The sequence below is a fragment of the Mauremys mutica genome, chromosome 4, assembly GCF_020497125.1.
Source record: "Mauremys mutica isolate MM-2020 ecotype Southern chromosome 4, ASM2049712v1, whole genome shotgun sequence".
Classification (NCBI taxonomy): domain Eukaryota; kingdom Metazoa; phylum Chordata; order Testudines; family Geoemydidae; genus Mauremys; species Mauremys mutica.
In genome coordinates this window covers 80747735-80764501 of record NC_059075.1, presented here as the reverse complement: position 1 = coordinate 80764501, position 16767 = coordinate 80747735, and the positions used below count along the sequence as shown (strand labels likewise).

Below are 16767 nucleotides of genomic sequence, written 5' to 3'. Positions count from 1 at the left end.
AGAAAATAGCCTCCTACCAATGTGCATGAAAGAGAAAGTGTTTTAATTGTAGAACTATGTGAAGTGGGATGATTTAAGATTAGTGTTTCCAGCAATCTTTCTTCTCAGAGAAGATGAGTGGCATTGCTTCCTTTCACCAACTCTGGGGATCCTCTCTAGAACATCAGAGAAACATCTGATTGCAATTGCTAGTGTTCCAGCGTCAAGCTGTGGAGATAGTATTTTCTATACTAACGGCTCAAAACACAGAACACTTTTGTTCCATCTTCCTGATCATTTTATTCTCTGTCATCCAATGGCAGTTATTTTGAATGCTAGCAAAGTAAAACTTAGTCCAACCAGCCCTCACCCCACCCTCCTGATATTATGAACGGAAAAGAATGGAAGAGAATTTCCAGTATGGCATTTCCGCCTGCCCCTTCTTCCCCCCCCACCCCCCCGAGTAATTTTGCTATTAAGGAACTCATCAGTGATTATTGGCATCTATGGGTGCTAGGAAGCAATAGGCTTTTCATTTCTCAGCTGCTTCAGTTTTAAAAACTTGTTTCTGATAGAGCTCGTTTGTATAAAGAAATAACATGCATTGATCACAGTGTGAATGTTGTTGTTCCATGTTGTAACATGCAAGTAATTATATTTGAAAATTAAGAGGCTTTCCTGTATGCCCAAATGTACTTTTCATTTAAATTATCAACCCAGAGGCTAAGGTTTTCCTAAATGCTATCCCTTCTCAGTCATGCTGCGCCAAATTGTCTGTTGGTATAACTCCATAGAAGTCAATGCAGTCGTGCCAGCAGAGAATTTGTCCAACAATCTACAGCCATTTTTTGCACACAACCAAAAATATGAACATGTGTTAATACCGCATCTCTCATCAAAGTATTTTTGAAGATAGTCATGAAACATTAATAGTTTAAAAGAGTTTGCATCAAATAAACTCTTTAATTTGATTTTGAAAGGAGCTTTGAATATGAAAAATGAGTTGGTTCTATGGTGGAGACACACTGATTTGGTTTCTGTAGTTTCTGGACTCTATCTGGATTACATTAAATGTTCTAGATGTTACTCTCTTCCCACACCAGTTTTACACTGGCATAATTCCATTGGCTTTGGTGGAGGCAGTGTTATTTACATTGGTTTAAGTGAGATCAGAACCCAGCCCTCAGTCTTTTCAGATCTTAATGAACAACATGATACAAACTCAGCAAAATAAACCAGATCAAAACTGCCTTTAGAGGCCAAATTTTATAGAGCATAGATGCCTCAAGTATTATAAATGTAATAACTATATTTTATAAAATGCTATTTTATTTTTCTATTTGTAATATTTAAATGTGTAACTTTCAAAGGAGAACTCATGTCTCCCAACTTCTAGTCCCTCATTTTATTAGGCTGTCTCCCTAAATTACTGTGTGTACATTAGACACTGTGTAGAAATGTTTGGTTGCTTTTCTTTTTTGAATATGTAAAATCTGACAGAGCTGGAGCTGAGGTAACTTTCAAGGATCATCTGTTTAGATTCTTAGCAGAATCAAAGACATGATATTAGTGGAGCAACAGAGCTCACGAGACCCTCTTCCCAACATTTTCCTTGCTATTGCATGCTGTGTGTCCATTTCTTTTAGTGCTGTGGCATCATAGCAAAGCAGAGAGACTGCTAGGTCACAACTCTATCACAGTGGAAAATGTGTGCGCACATTGAGGGAGGGAAGGAAGGTCTTTTTTTCATGAGATGGGCCCTGCGAAGCATGAATGGGATGACAAAGAAAGTTCACTTCCCGTGTTAATAGAACATATTTAAAGGCTCATTCTGAAGAAATTCTTTTCTCAGTTTGCTATGCCTCATGTTTTGACTTGCTTTTCCTCTATAGTCATGTTCAGCTGTGGTCTGACATCATAAATATGACTGATCTTTTGCCCAAAAGCCACAGTGGGATAGTGAACCATGCACTGAAGAAATCCAAATACATATTTGATTCTTCACAAAGGAAATAATATGGTTAAGTTGTCATAAGATGAACCTCACAGAGGTCCCTAGCACCTCTGTCTGTCTACTTCCTGCAAGTGTCTCCTATGGAGGGGATAATCTGGGCCTGTGATGTTAAGTTGCATAATTGAATCCTAAATGTTGTGAATATTTCTGTGGTGTTGATAATATAGTTCTAGACAGCTAAAATCTTTAGTAAATATCTGGGCTTTATTGCTATACAAAAGTTAGCGGTTCAGTTCAAAGGGGTTTTGTGGATGGAGCATCATGCTAGGGCCTCTGATCAGGTAACAATGTCTCTTGAAGTCTGTGGGTACACAATCCACCGTAATAGTTTAACCATCTTTGTCTGTTTTCTTGGAGATCAGCTCAGCTCCACCAGATGCTAAATTCAGTGCTCAGTTCTTGTTATGGGCTATGAATTTCCCATGAGATAGCATGAAGTAGTCCATCAGACATAAGTAAAAACATCTGGAGGTTTCATGAAGAGCCTGTTAACAGCAGAAGAAAAATGTGCTTCTTAGTTGTTTGTTTGCCAGCTATTATTAGGAAATGAGATCAGAGATTCTGGCCAGAGAGGAGTCGTGAAGTGCTTTGAAGGGTGAAGGGAAGTTTAAACTAGACAAGGGAGAATCTATGAGAAATTCAAAGGGTATATAGGTGTGTGTGGCGGGGTGGCTTGACTGGAAAAAGGCACCAACGTGAGGGTAGAGGAGGCCGAGACGTTACCATACTCAAGAATTAAGTTGATCGGTGCACGGCCCAGCAAATGTTATTTAATTAGAAATAGGCCAGAGTGGGAGTATGTGGTTGAATTGCAGACCTAATCCAACTTCACAACTCAACTGTCTTCCAGAGGCTTCACTTCTGGAACATGAGACTTCTGAGAACTGTAACCATATCAGCAGCTAAACAGAGTGCCTAGGGTCTAGAAGGACCATTCAAAAAACCAACACCAACCGACATGGTGATGTCCTGGTTCAGCACGAAAGAGATACCTGCTCCAAGTATAACCCACTGGATCTATCTCTATAATGTAATCAGTTGATGTCACTATAGCAATGTTTGTGACCTTACAGACTGATTTTGGCTAACCAATACCAATGTAAAATCCACATATAGCATGGATTATAAACTTACTCTGGTCAGTAAATTGCTATGTGGCTGACTCCATTTGATTTGTGAAATCATGGAACCACTTGGGTCCTAGTCAATCCAGTTCTTCTTTTGCTCCCCAGACAGAAGGCTTTGAGAGTGCTGAGAGGACAGCGTTCTTGGCCTGATTTGGAGAGAGTACCTCACACGTTGCTCAACAGCATACCCCCTGGTTGTTTAAGGGCAGGGTCTCATCCAATATAAGGCCAGAAAATAGTTGTTGTAGGTGCATGATGGTGATAAAAAGACAAAGGGATCTATCTGCAAGTGTGCAGAGGACAATCCTTCCATTAGGAACAACATTCTGATGTTTGAGACCTCTTCATGACAGTAGCTATCACAGTAAATGACAATTCTGTTTCATGAACATTTGAGGTTTCCAGATTTGTTTTTGTTCCATATTGGAATGAAAACAAAACCTTTAGAAAGTTTTCATGAAACAAATTTGTGTTGAAACCTCCATTTTTGGATTTAAAAGATGAGGTTTTCAATTTCCCTCTGTCTCTCTTTCTCTCTCTCTCTCGGGAATTGACCAGACAGTCCTTCCTGAACCTCAGAAACCTTCCTGTCAAAAATTTCATCAAAATCAATACCTTTCTGCAAAACATTTTTATTTCGATGAAACAGCATTTTTGAGTGGAAATTTTCTGACCAGCTTCACATTTTAACCCATGAAACAGTAGCATGATAAAAAGTGAAAACTGCCCCAAAACAACAAGATGCTATTGTTGAGAAAAAGGAACCATATTATTCAAGATAACAAGACCAGCCTTAGTTATACTGATTACGAACGTGTTTTGAAGATCTGTGGGCTGTGCAACATTTTTCTATGCTACTTTAGTATGAGATTTTGAAGTGCAAATGTTTTCTTTCTGGACTCAAGGTGAACTTTGTAGTCATATCATCCTTTTGTGAAAGGGCAAGTCTATAGCTGCCTGTTAAATATCCTCTAGGCTTGTTGGTCATAATGGATGTTTTTGTTGTCTAGGTTCTACACGTAACAAACACGATGGCAGAAGAGCAAATCCATCTGGACAGGTCACAGAACCAAACATAACTTCACAGCCAAGATCAGCCCAAATTCCAGGTTGGTATCTCAAGCCATTGCCTTTGACAGTCTGATCACAGAATTAAAGAAATGGAGATGAAGAGGTTATTATAGGAGATCATAGGTAATCCACATTCCTGCCAATGCATTCAGTTCTTCAACTCTGAAGCAAAATATTCAGGACCCTTGGAAAGGTGAAAATAGAGATCTAGAGCACTGGGAGGTTCTGCATATGTCGCAGATGCTTCTACTATATTATCTACAATGTGTATGATTATGTGTTAGAAAGATATCATACCAGATTCTACCTCCATTGTATCGTGCCCGACACAATATCAATGGAAGTGATCCCATAAAAGTAGCTTCACTCTTGGGCCTAATTTTGCTCTCACTTACATTGGTTTATCTCCGTTGATTTACTCTCAATTTACACTTGGGTAAATGAATTCAGAATCAGGCTCAGAATTTACAGTCAGTGTCAGGTTCTCATGTAGTAGCTCTATGATGCAAAGTTTGGATTGTAAACAGTGTAGGGAAATGTATTAACTGGAAACAAACAAACAAAAAAGCCTTTCTCTATTGTTTCCAGATTTCTGCTGGTATGAGCCAGTTTTTCTGAAACCAGAAATGGAGGACAAAGTTGACCTCAAAATGTCCCTTTAAAGAAGGGGTGGGCAAACTTTTTGGCCTCAGGGCCACATCGAGTTTTGGAAACTGTATGGAGGGCTGGTTAGTGGAGGCTGTGCCTCCCCAAACAGCCAGGCGTGGCCCGGCGCTGCCCCCTATCCAATCCCCCCTGCTTCTCGCCCCGATGGCCACCCCTCCGGACTCCTGCCCCATCCAATCAATCCCTCCATTCCCTGCCAGCCCCCGCAGGGCCCCTGCCCCATCTACCCCCCCATCCCCTGACAGCCCCCAGAACCTCCGTCCCTGACTGCCCCCCCCCACCCAATCCAACCTCCCCCCCATTCTTGGCTGCCCCCCCCGGGACTCCTGCCCTCATTCAACCCCTGTTCCCTGCCCTCGGACCACCCCCACCCCCTGACCACCACCCCGAACTCCCCTGCCCTCTATCCAACCCCTCCACTCCCTGCCCCCTTACCACGCTGCCTGGAGCACCAGTGGCTGGCAGCGCTACAGCCACACTGCCACTGCGCAGCACAGAGCACCAGGTCAGGCTGGGCTCTGCAGCTGCGCTGCCCCAAGAGCTTGCAGCCGCCCAGAGCATTGTGCTGGCAGCATGGCAAGCTGAGGCGGTGGAAGAGGGGGAACAGCAGGGGAGGGGCTGGGGGCGAGCCTCCTGGGCCAGGAGCTCAGGGGCCGGGCAGGAGGGTCCCACCTCTGCTTTAAAGGTTTAGGATCTGTTTAAATGGCAAAATGAAGAAAAATGTAGACCTTCCACTTTGCTTTTAAATCACCTCTATTTGCATATTGTTTCAGATATCTCAAAACCAGGCCTCTCTCTCTCCCACTGAAGAAGTAAATGACTAATGCAAATCCTTTCCCCCACTATAGGCCCAATCACTGTCTCACAGTATAGAGTTTCCACATGTTAACATTCAGCGACAGTTTCGTTTAATTTGACATTCAACATCATTAAATGTATTTCTCATTCATATGCTCAGTGTAACTATCAGTAATGTCTTAGCACAGTTTTACTTACACTCTTGTGTTAGCACCATATTATATTCACATTCTTGCATATTAAAGAAAACCCTGACAGTAATGGGAGAGGTGTATTGTCCAGGTTCCAAGTTCCTGCTATTGTGTCAAACTGCAAATTAGAATAGAAGCTAAATTATTTCCCAATTCCACCCACAGAATGGCTGATCATAGTGGCTTCTCTTCTGGCACTGACATTGATTCTGGCAGTCTGCATTGCTGTCAACAGTCGGAGCAGGTAAGGAAGCCCATTTCTAGCTTTGGTTAGAGGAGGTCATTGCTGGAGAACATGCTGCCTTGCTGTCTTTATTGTTGGGAGAGCTATGAAGCTTCTGGTAGCTTTGGAAAAGCACAGAGAAGAGTTTCTGCCAAAATGGCACTCTCTGTGAACAGCACACCTCTTCTTTTGTAATAAACAGTAGTTATCAGACATTGCTGAGGTTTGAGGCTCTGGTCCTGTGCTGAGCGCTGTGCAGTGAACCCTTGCACTTATGTGGAGCCCTATTGATATCAGTGGGTGAATGGGTCATTATTGTTGTTCGTTTTCACAGTAACAAAAACTGAACTTATGTATGGCAGAGTAAGGGAATAATTTCTCTCTGTGTTTTACATACTAATGGCCTGATCCTGCTTCCTCTGAGGTCAATGAAAGTTAATAATATGCTAGATGGATGTGAACAGAAGCACATACAGTAAATAACAAGGTGGTCCCCAGGTTAACTAAATATAAACCCACTGTGTGTGTTGCATAGGCCACAAGAGTACAATTACTCTATGTGATAAGCTGTATACACCCCATCCAGAGGACTGTAGAGACAGGATTCACCTGCTCTCACTAGCTAAAGGAAGGGTCACAGCTGCCAATCCTGATAGCAGGAGTTTGCAGTGAGCCTAGCTGGATCAGCTGCAGAGAAGCAATTCCCCAGTCCCTCCAGCAGACTATAAAAGGGTTCTGCTGTGGGGGATTTGAAGCTGGTGCTGATGACTGGAGGAATGGTTCTTTAGTTAGAAGGCTAGAATTGAGGGAAGAATTGAATTGGGAGGGGGAGAAGGTGGTCCTTTGGATCTTGGCTGACATAAGCCACAGTTTTGACCTTTGCTTTAGGATTGGTTGAGGGAAACCCTGTAGTAAGCAAAGGGTTTAATTTAGCAGAAATCTTTTAAGTATTCAGAATATTCCTTGGCAGTGTCAAGTTCACTACTTTTCTTCCTTGTTCTCTTAGCTTATAGTGTCATTTCTACAGCACCTTCTGTATGAGGCTCTTTTACAAACATTAGGGAAAATATCCTCACAATACTATTGTGAGATAGATAAATGCTATTTGCCCCCATTTACAGATGGGGAAACTGAGGCACAGAAAGGTCACATGACTTACCCAAGTTTAACCAGGAAGTCTGTGGAAACCAGGTCTCCTTACTCAAAATCCTAAACACAAGACTGTCTTTCTTCTCTTATTAATAGCTGTTCTGAGGTTTACTATTATTTGTTGGTAACAGATTGCCACTTTTATTTTAAACTTGAACTTTCCATCAGTGCAAATATTCTCATACACTTTTGTCATAGTACACAATGGGCTACATTTAATTCCTAGTTTACACTGGCCATCTTTAAAAGCAGTGATTCCCTCACCTCTGCTGCCTGCATGCCCAAGAAAGTGATTGTAGCTTAAAAGGGAGGAGACAGAGCCAGGCTGGCCATTTAAATGTGATCTCCACTAGTAGCATACCATAGTGGAAATTAAAGCTGGAGAGAGGGAACCCTTGATTAGATCCTCCCCCAAATTAAAGCAGGCTTATGTGAGGCGGGGAAGTGCAAATTGGGTGAACTCCGACTGTGATTTGTGGGCCAGGTCCTCAGCTGATGTAAAATGATACTGTTCTGTTCAAGTCAACAGAGGTGGTGCTGATTTACACTGGCTGAGGTTATGGACCTATGACTATATCCACATTAAGTGTGCTCCTTTGATAGTTTAGAGTAGCAGTTTCTCTAGACTATCAGTCACACAAGGTAAAACACACAAGAATCTACAACCTCCCTCTTGTTAGGTGATCTAGGAATTAGAGTGTGAATGTTATGGTTTATTGAATTGTATCACTCTGCTATGTCTACAAAGCTGAGACTTCTTCTCCTCCCCGTTTCCCTCCACCCCACAAATCACCATATAAACAGCCAGGTCCAGTCATGATCAAATACAGACAGATTCTGTCCAGAAATTAAACAATCTGGAAGTTATACATTATTAACTACTTTTTTAAATTGAAAACATATTTTTACTTTGAAATTCAGGGAGTTAAATTATACATACAGCATAATGCTAGGTGTGCGCACACACACACACCTGCTAATTTGTACTGACTGGGAGGCAAATTTTGTGAAGTAGGAGGTAGAGGTCTGCTCCAACACCCATTGAAGTGAAGGGGAATCTTTCCATTGACTTAAAGGGACACTGGATCAGGCCTTAAATTAATAAATTCGGGGTTTTTTTTTTAAAAAAAACATGGGTAACTTTTTGCTCATCTATTTGACAAGTGTAAATTAGTGTTAATTACTTACAGTAATTTATACTACCTAATAAGCATACTGTAGAATATTTTCTAAAAAATTATAAGTCTTAGAAATATGAAAATAGTAATTCATGATCTCACAATAGCAACTTTGTTGTGAGATCTTTGCTGAAAAGCAGGATGGAGTAAACTGAAGGTTTTGTGAGAGGGTTGTTAGGGAGTTAGAAAGTAGAATTTGGAAGGCTTTCACACACATATTTTTAAATGACCAGCTAAGTTATAATGTGTTTCCAATACTTACTTGAACTTTAACCAACCAATCACATATAGTTTCATTCTCCTCATACAGAGTGGTCAGGAAGTATATATTTTAATGCTTCAGAATCCAATTTTCACAAGAAAACTTTGACTTGCCTAAAGCACCAAAATGTTTGACTGAGCCTCTTTAGTTGGGAGGTTTATGTGCCACAGAATGTCTTAGAAATTCCAACCAAAGTAGATCATTTTGATGAATAGGGAATAGCTTGATCTTATAATTTAAATTTTCCCTTTTTCACAATTCCTATCTGGGTTATATTTTGAAATAGTGTGACCCAAGGCCCAGCATGACTTGTGGAGCCCCAACAAAATGAATGAATATTTTATGTAAAGAATCCACCTTTCTAGTCTGAATAGCCTCTCCACAATATTCATGGATTGTGGATGGTCCTTCTGTCCACAATCCATGATGAAATGCAGCACATTTTAGATATCATTTTGGAAAGAAATTATGTTCTGCCTCATATCCCATGGAATCCCATTACTGTGTAGTATTTTCTCTATTGGTGTTGTGTGGGTGTAATTCAGGGCTGAATTTGCTCACATGTGTTGCATAATGTAAACATAGCAAATTGAGACAAGGTGGATCTGCTCTCAGTCACATTGGCTAAAACAGCTGTTGTATGTCTGTCTGGCAAAAAATATATATACTTGGATCAAACTAAAGACGGAGAAATAATTTAACTGCCAAATTAGTAGTTCAAATGGAATTCACTTAGCCAAAGCAGGAAGCATTTTAAAACACGTTTGCATAAACACTTTAGTTGTTTTCAAAGAATAGTGCTGCATGTGTATGTCTTTAATTAATTACATTTAACTATGCAACATAACCACAAAGCCAGTTTAACCAGCTCCCTGAGATATCCCTGAATGGTATAGAACCAGCACAGCTAGCGTCTATGCTACTTTTCCTACAGCATAACACAGGGTGTGTTAGGGGGAAGCAGTGGCTGTTCCCACCCCCTTTTTCCAGAGTGCTGATGCATTATAATGCATGTCAGCTGACATATCAACCTCTTGGGGCCATAGTCAGCAGGTATAGTTTGTAGCTGTACTAAGGCTGTTCAGAACTACATGAGGGATTGGTCAGCATAGAACCAGTCGCAGGATCAGAAAGCCTCAGATAACTTATTTGTGACCTCATCCATAGCTGTATCCAGGATGCAGCTGAGAATCTGAGGCATAATAGCTAAGCCCAGTCTTTATTTTCCATCCTCAATATAGCCTTTAACAAGCCAAACTGTTGATGATAGTATTGTGACCCCTTCCACAACTGTCCGCATGGTTCTAGTCCTGACACACTAAAAAGAGAACAGAAGAGAAAAGTGATGAGAAAAGTGACCCTCTGGCACTCAGTCCATCTTACTCTTACCCTCTGGGATAACTGGAGATAGGTTGGAACCCTGGATCCAAATATTACCAGTTCCAAATGTTGAACCTTCAGACCTAGTTCTAAAAATAACTGAGCAACATATGAAGGATGGGATTTTCCAAAGAACTGTGTTCCCACTTAAGTCAATGGGAGCAGAATAAGGGCAGTGAAGGATACTTTTGGATATCCCACCTGAAAAACTTAAAGCTTTTGTCTTTAGTGGATATATTATGTATTATATTTGAGCTTTTCTCCATTGACAGACTCAAGTTTTATTTCCTTTGCCCCCCTTCTTGAAAATCTACTCTGTATATTGTGCTTCCCAGTTCCATAATCTCCATTTGTGTTGCTTATTTTTACTAGATGTGGGCAGAAGAAAAAGCTAGTGATTAACAATGGCAAAGGGTCAGTGTCAGATAAGAAGATGGGTGGACTGAATGGAGAAGCCAGCAAATCTCAAGAAATGGTGCACTTGGTACATAAAGAACAGCCAGATAATCGAACAGGATCATGTGATGAATTCCTGACCACAGACGAAACGAAAAATCAGCAAGAGGCTAACATGAAGACTGGGATGTAATTAGTGTTGGTTCATCTTGTAGATCGAGAGTTGGGGAAATCAAAATCACATGGAACTGGGCCTGGAACTCACAGATGCAATGTGCTACTGATGTCTTTTGAGCATAATTAAGCATACATTTTATTCTTTTTAATATTTTTAAAAATCAGGTCCAAATTTTTAAAAATTGACATTGCTTTCTGATATAAGTGCCTGAGACTTGCATAAATTTGGCAGTTCCCATTTCCTACCTGGAAGACACTTATATGTAAGGAGGGATGTTAGTTGAAATCATATTTTCTCCAGTTGAGGCACCTTCACTAAGTGGATATACAGAAATATCTAGTCACTCCATCTCAAAGGCATTTATGATACTAAATTTACATAGTATGAGCATAAGTGAGGAATAAACATCTAGAGAGAAATAGAGTTAAAGAAAAAAGGGCTTCTGTAGAGTTTATATTACCCTAGAGTCTTTTAAAATCACCTTTCAGCCCTGCGGAGTTTGTCAGGTACATTCAGGATCTGCTGGTATAGGCAAACTGTGACATTTTAGATTACATCTTAGATTACAACTAGGGCTACAATGAGAGAACCCCAAAGGACAAAACTATTTATCTCTATTTTTTAAATGCCCATGGATATATAATGTCAATAATTTTTATTGGGGCAAGTGGGAAAAGACATGAAAACTTGAGCTGATACATAATAAACTTCTATTCTTTATTATCTTAACAATCTGTGCAGTTATCCTTCAGTTTCAAAACTGTCTGTTGCTGTTCCCCCCCCATCAATCATATTTTGAGTATGTTCCCTAGTGCACCTTGTTAGTTAAGTTGACAAATAAATGCAGTGACCACAACTCAAACACATATTTCAAAACCTAGCAGTAGGAAATGATCAAATAAGATGGCAATATTTTGTTTCTTGCAGAATAGGGCTCTATCTATCCCTGCTCTCAGATTTATCATAAGATGTTGAGCTTAGCACAACCTGTTTTTTTTCCCATAATGGTTGCATGTTACACTATCTTGCTGATATTTTAACAGTCAAATTAAAATTATGTGATGTTCTCTTTTGGATTCTACTTCCGCCATCTTTTTGTTTAAACTCTGCTTATTAAAAATGCCAAGAGAAATATTGTTCACTTGTTGAAACAAGAAGTTGGAAAACTGCATAAAGATCAAAGAAAATGAAAGAAAACTATTTCAACAACATAAAATAGCTGCAGCTGCACTGACACATGCTTCCATCCCCTTTGTACATCCCATTTATGTAAAGTATTTGTGTAAACTAAGATGGCGTGCAGTAACGTACACTGAATTGATTGTATATATTATCAGCAAGAAATCGAATTACCAGCAATAGTCTATCCAACTTCACTTTAAGGAAAAATCTAAGTAAAAACAATTCATTATGTATTATGCACCATGGGATGGGAACTGTTAAATGTTTAGTCAGTTAAACAAAATAGTCCCATTCACTGACCATGGATCCTTAATGAACTGAGAAGAGCCCACTAGAGTCATTTATTTTAATTTCCTTTTTGAAGAAACTTCAGCAGTCAAAATTTCAGCTAGAATTGTCTAATATTGTGCTTTATTCGTACCACTGTGCATGAAATTGCTGAGGTTGTGTTTCTCAGTGTAGATCTTTAGCAGCTCTCCATAAGTGTTTGTTTAATGACATACTGTAACTTGGTAACATTCTCAGGCAGATTGCCATGGGTGAAATTCACCCTTGTGCAAGAGGGCCAGCAAAGCATGACTTAATTTGACTGCTTAAGTGGCATATGTGCTGGCCCACTGAACAGGGATGTTTCATATATAGAAAGTCACATGTTTGTGGGCTGTATTTGATCATACGCTTTGAAGTCAATGGAGTTATACCTGTTTACATCATCAGTAAATACGGTCCAATGTCAACATTCTCATCCCATCATGAACATACATAACTCACTTATGCTGTGGGATATTTGTTTCCTTCAGGCATTTTTCATTCCTGAAGTAGGTTTTGACAGTGTTTTCCATCAGCCATTGTAAATCGGAATGGTCTCTTGAAGGATGCATTTAAATGGGTACTGTGCATAAAATTTGATCAAAGCAGAGAGTCAGAACAAGGCCTATTCACCTCTTGAATCCTAGCTGAACATAGGGTCTCTACAAAGACCTCTTTAAGTACAGGCTTTGGCATGTTACACATTCGAATTCTTACTCTAAAGAGGAGTATACCTATTTAGATATTTAAAGGGGAAATCTGCCATTTCCTTCCCAGATTACTCAATTTTAGTATCTAGAATGGCAAGGACATCAAGACTTGACTTCTTTGGAGGTTTGCTTTTTTATTTTTTTGATAAGGTGGCATAAAATCTCTACTACAGAAGCAGTGCCATTATTTTATATATGCAAAAGTGATTCATATTAGATGTCATGTGCCACATGTGTAATTAATTTGCATTATAGTTTCAAAACTAGATTGTCATTTCATGCATATAACAATTGTTTGTACTGAGGTGGAGTTTTTATTGTTTGGGGACTTTTTTTGTTTATTACAGAGCACCCTTGATATATTTGTATATTTATTAACTGATTAATTAGAAGGAAGAAGGAATCATCTCAAAATTTTAACCAGAGACATGGAAAAAAAGTAAATTGAGCTTCCAAAAATAAATTTGATTCTAAATTAAGGGAAAAGATAAGACTGGCATTATTATAAGCTAGGGGTTTGGGGGTTTTTTTGTTTTGCTTTGTACCAGTGAGCCACAGGTCTATTTACATGGTTGTAAACCCTAGGCTACACCCAGCTGAAACTCCCTGTACTCTTGCATGCTTTACTAACATTGTGTGTGGGGTTTCCAAGCATTCATTCATCTAGGGGAAAAGCTCAGCTTGGCAGTTGAAATGGGTGGTTTGGCTTCTCTAGAAATTGGATGATGAGTCTAATTCTCATCTCACCTAGAGCTGAATCCTGTAAGATGCTGGCCTCCTATTGAAGTCAGTGGCCATTGAGGGGGCTCAGCACCTAATGGAATCAAGCCCTTACATCTGTGTCACACCAGTGAAATTCCACTAACTTAGATCGATTTGGTGTGTGCATGGGCCCAAATATTTTTTGCTGGCACCACTTAATTTTCCAGTGAGATGGGTTTAAAAAGCAAAGTATAGGGCAACCTTGTAAGCAGCATATGGTGTTCAATTACCTCAAACAATGCTGAAAATAAGAAATATAGCCAATACTTGAATTTACATGGAAAGGTTATCTAAAGCACCGAGTGTATGAAGAGTGAGAGGTGACTATAATCGCTCTCTTTCTGATCAATGATTTCACCCATGTTTTCTGGATGATTTATAAAGAACGGTTTATTGAAGCAGAGAAGTGAGAAGGGTTACATTATGTTAAAAAGCTTTATGGTAAGGGAGTGTTTTAAATATTTTCCACAACGTCTGTGGGAATCAGAATTCCAGTATGATATTTTTATGTTTTTTCTGGCATCTCAGGGATGTTTTTTGTGTGTAATTTGACAGTAACAAGAACCTACCCCTGTATTAAATAGCTTGGAAGGATTTAGCATGCTGATGGAGACTTCCAAAGAGATCATTACCAGGGCCCTGATATCCACAGAATAATGGAGCTGTGCAGAGACAGAGACTCCCCCCTTAATTAACCTTTCTATGGCTCCAGGAAAGTAACTATTTCCCTCTTAGAATTAGTTGTGAGACCCAGGAGACTTAGGGCTTGTCTACATTTATCAGGGATCAACACTATGGCGATTGATTTAGCGGGTCTAGTGAAGACCCATTAAATTGACCACAGATCGCTCTCCTATCAACTCTGGTACTCCATCAGAATGAGAAGAGTAAGGGGAGTCAACAGGAGAGTGTCTCCCATCAACATAGTGCACTGTGGATCCCGCGGTATCTAAGCTATGTCGATTTGAATTACACTACTAACATAATTCAAATTGCATAGCTTAGATCATCTTTCGCCCGTAGTGTAGACAAGGCCTCAAAGAAACTTCATTGAGCCAGTAGTTGTGGGGACTATTTTGATTTAGAATGGCCTCTTGGGGGAAGTTATTCAATACTGCAGCCAAAAGCTTTTACTTCATCTTAGTAAGCTACTCATGGCTCCTACTACTCTAGTTGTAGTTGATTAGACTGAATTAGATTTGATACTTTATATTTAGATAAATATAGACACAGGTGATAGATCTGGATACTGATTAGCTTTCTGATATAGGGAAAAATATGTTGAAACCCAAAGTTGCTGGGGGTGAAATCATGCCTCCATTGAAGTCAGTGACAAGTCTCCCATTCACTTTAATGGAGTAAGGTGTTTTGGGGAACAGAGCTTAATGTGATTAGGACGAGAGAGAGAATGCTGTAGGCAGCAAGAAGTTTGTGAGATAGTTAAGAGAAGTGGTGCAGTGAGAGTGAAATCTCTATGTTGCTCACTGGAAAAGTCCCTTCACCAGAACTGGTACTTAGCAGCTGACACTTGAACATGTAATTCTAGGCAAAAAACCTGAACTGATCTTTCCCAATGAGCTTTCCTCCCACTTTTTGTAAGCTGAATGTGAGATCTCTCCCACTCACAGCTCATCTAGTTATTACTATGCCAGGTGGCAAGCAGTACATGTCTGCAGTTAAGAACAACTGCTTTCCCTACTCAAAGTAAAGAAAACTCAAAGTGTGAATTTGGCAAAGAGGACTAATGATGCCCTTTAAATATGGTTCAGATTATACTTTTGTCTTCATTATCTCTATTTAAAGCTATTGTTAAAGATGTACTTTCCCAGTGCTTAACACACGGCTTCTGGAACTGTCCATGCCAATACTTTCTGGCACCTATTATTATGTTTTTAAAGTTTACTCAGGCTAAGCAGGTTTGGGGTTGTTGGTTTTTCCCTTTTCATGGAGGAATTATGGAGTTTCACCAGTTAACATGGAATGAAAATCCACTTTTGTATGCATGCACACTGCCCACATTCAAGTCCACTGTGAATATTGAATATTTCCCAGTACTGCAATTTTTGGAAAGTAGTGATGATAAAAAGTTGCTGTTTATCAAAAGTGTCCTCAGTCAGAGGTGGCCTCCTGCCCTCAAGAACTCGGATTGTTTTTCAAGGGGAAAGGCAATTGAAGTCAATGAAAGCTCTACTTACAGTCAGCATGTGTTCCACGGTCACCTGGAAAACATCTAAACAGTGGCATTTGCCTGTAAGCACTGCTTAAAGCAGGGGTAGGCAACTATGGCACGCGTTCTGAAGGCGGCACACAAGCTGATTTTCAGTGGCACTCATGCCGACCAGGTCCCGGCCACCAGTCTGGGGGGCTCTGCATTTTAATTTAATTTTAAATGAAGCTTCTTATCTTATTTACTTTACATACAACAATAGTTTAATTATATATTATGACTTATAGAAAGAGACCTTCTAAAAATGTTAAAATGTATTACTGGCACGCGAAACCTTAAATTAGAGTGAATAAATGAAGACTTGGCACACCACTTCTGAAAGGTTGCCGACCTCTGGCTTAAAGGGAAGTCGCCATTTTTTTATTATAACCTTTTCCCCTCTTTTCAAATTTTCTGGGGACAAGTGAATCCCTTTTATCTAATTTCAAACCCACTGGAATATGGAGGTTTGAAAGTTTGACTTAAACATCATTGAGTTCCACTTAGGAAAAAAGGAATAGAGAAGAAAATCCAATGATAAAATTAAAGTGAAAATTGATGAGAGATCAGAATGAAAACCAAAGGCAGAGAGACAGACAAAAGGAACAAAAAGGGGAGTGAAAAAAATTCTCATAAAAAATAAACATTGTTTTAATGCCATATATAGGGACCTCATTGTGCCAGACTATATTTTTGGAAAGTTCCTCTATTCCTTATACATAGCAAAGGTTTTCCTCTACCCAGGAAAAAAAATGTTTCAAATAATTGCAGCATCACTGGAAAACAGTATGTATTTTAATTTTCAGGGAAATAAGACTTGTGAATTAAAATTGGTTTTGAATACCTTGTAAAGCTCAGTACAGTTGTTTAAAAAAAATCACATAACTACCCTCCATAATGTTCACTAATCCCTATTTCTAACTCAACCATAAACATTTGTTCCAGACAAAAACTTGCTGAAAAGAAATCCAGAAACAATTAGAGTT

The 16767-nt window shown here is 39.6% G+C and overlaps 1 protein-coding gene across 2 annotated transcripts in view; it reads left to right on the top strand.

Annotated features, from left to right (window-relative positions):
• The window catches only part of CD44 (CD44 molecule (Indian blood group)), a 104174-nt gene extending 88234 nt beyond the window's left edge, over positions 1-15940 (top strand). For both annotated transcript variants that reach the window (XM_045016591.1, XM_045016590.1), the window contains 3 exons: positions 4131-4229; positions 6012-6090; positions 10411-15940. In XM_045016591.1, the coding sequence (XP_044872526.1) occupies positions 4131-4229; positions 6012-6090; positions 10411-10627 (395 nt within the window). In that variant the 3' untranslated portion in view covers positions 10628-15940. The remainder of the gene's footprint in view (positions 1-4130; positions 4230-6011; positions 6091-10410) is intronic.
• The last annotated feature ends 827 nt before the right edge of the window (positions 15941-16767 follow it).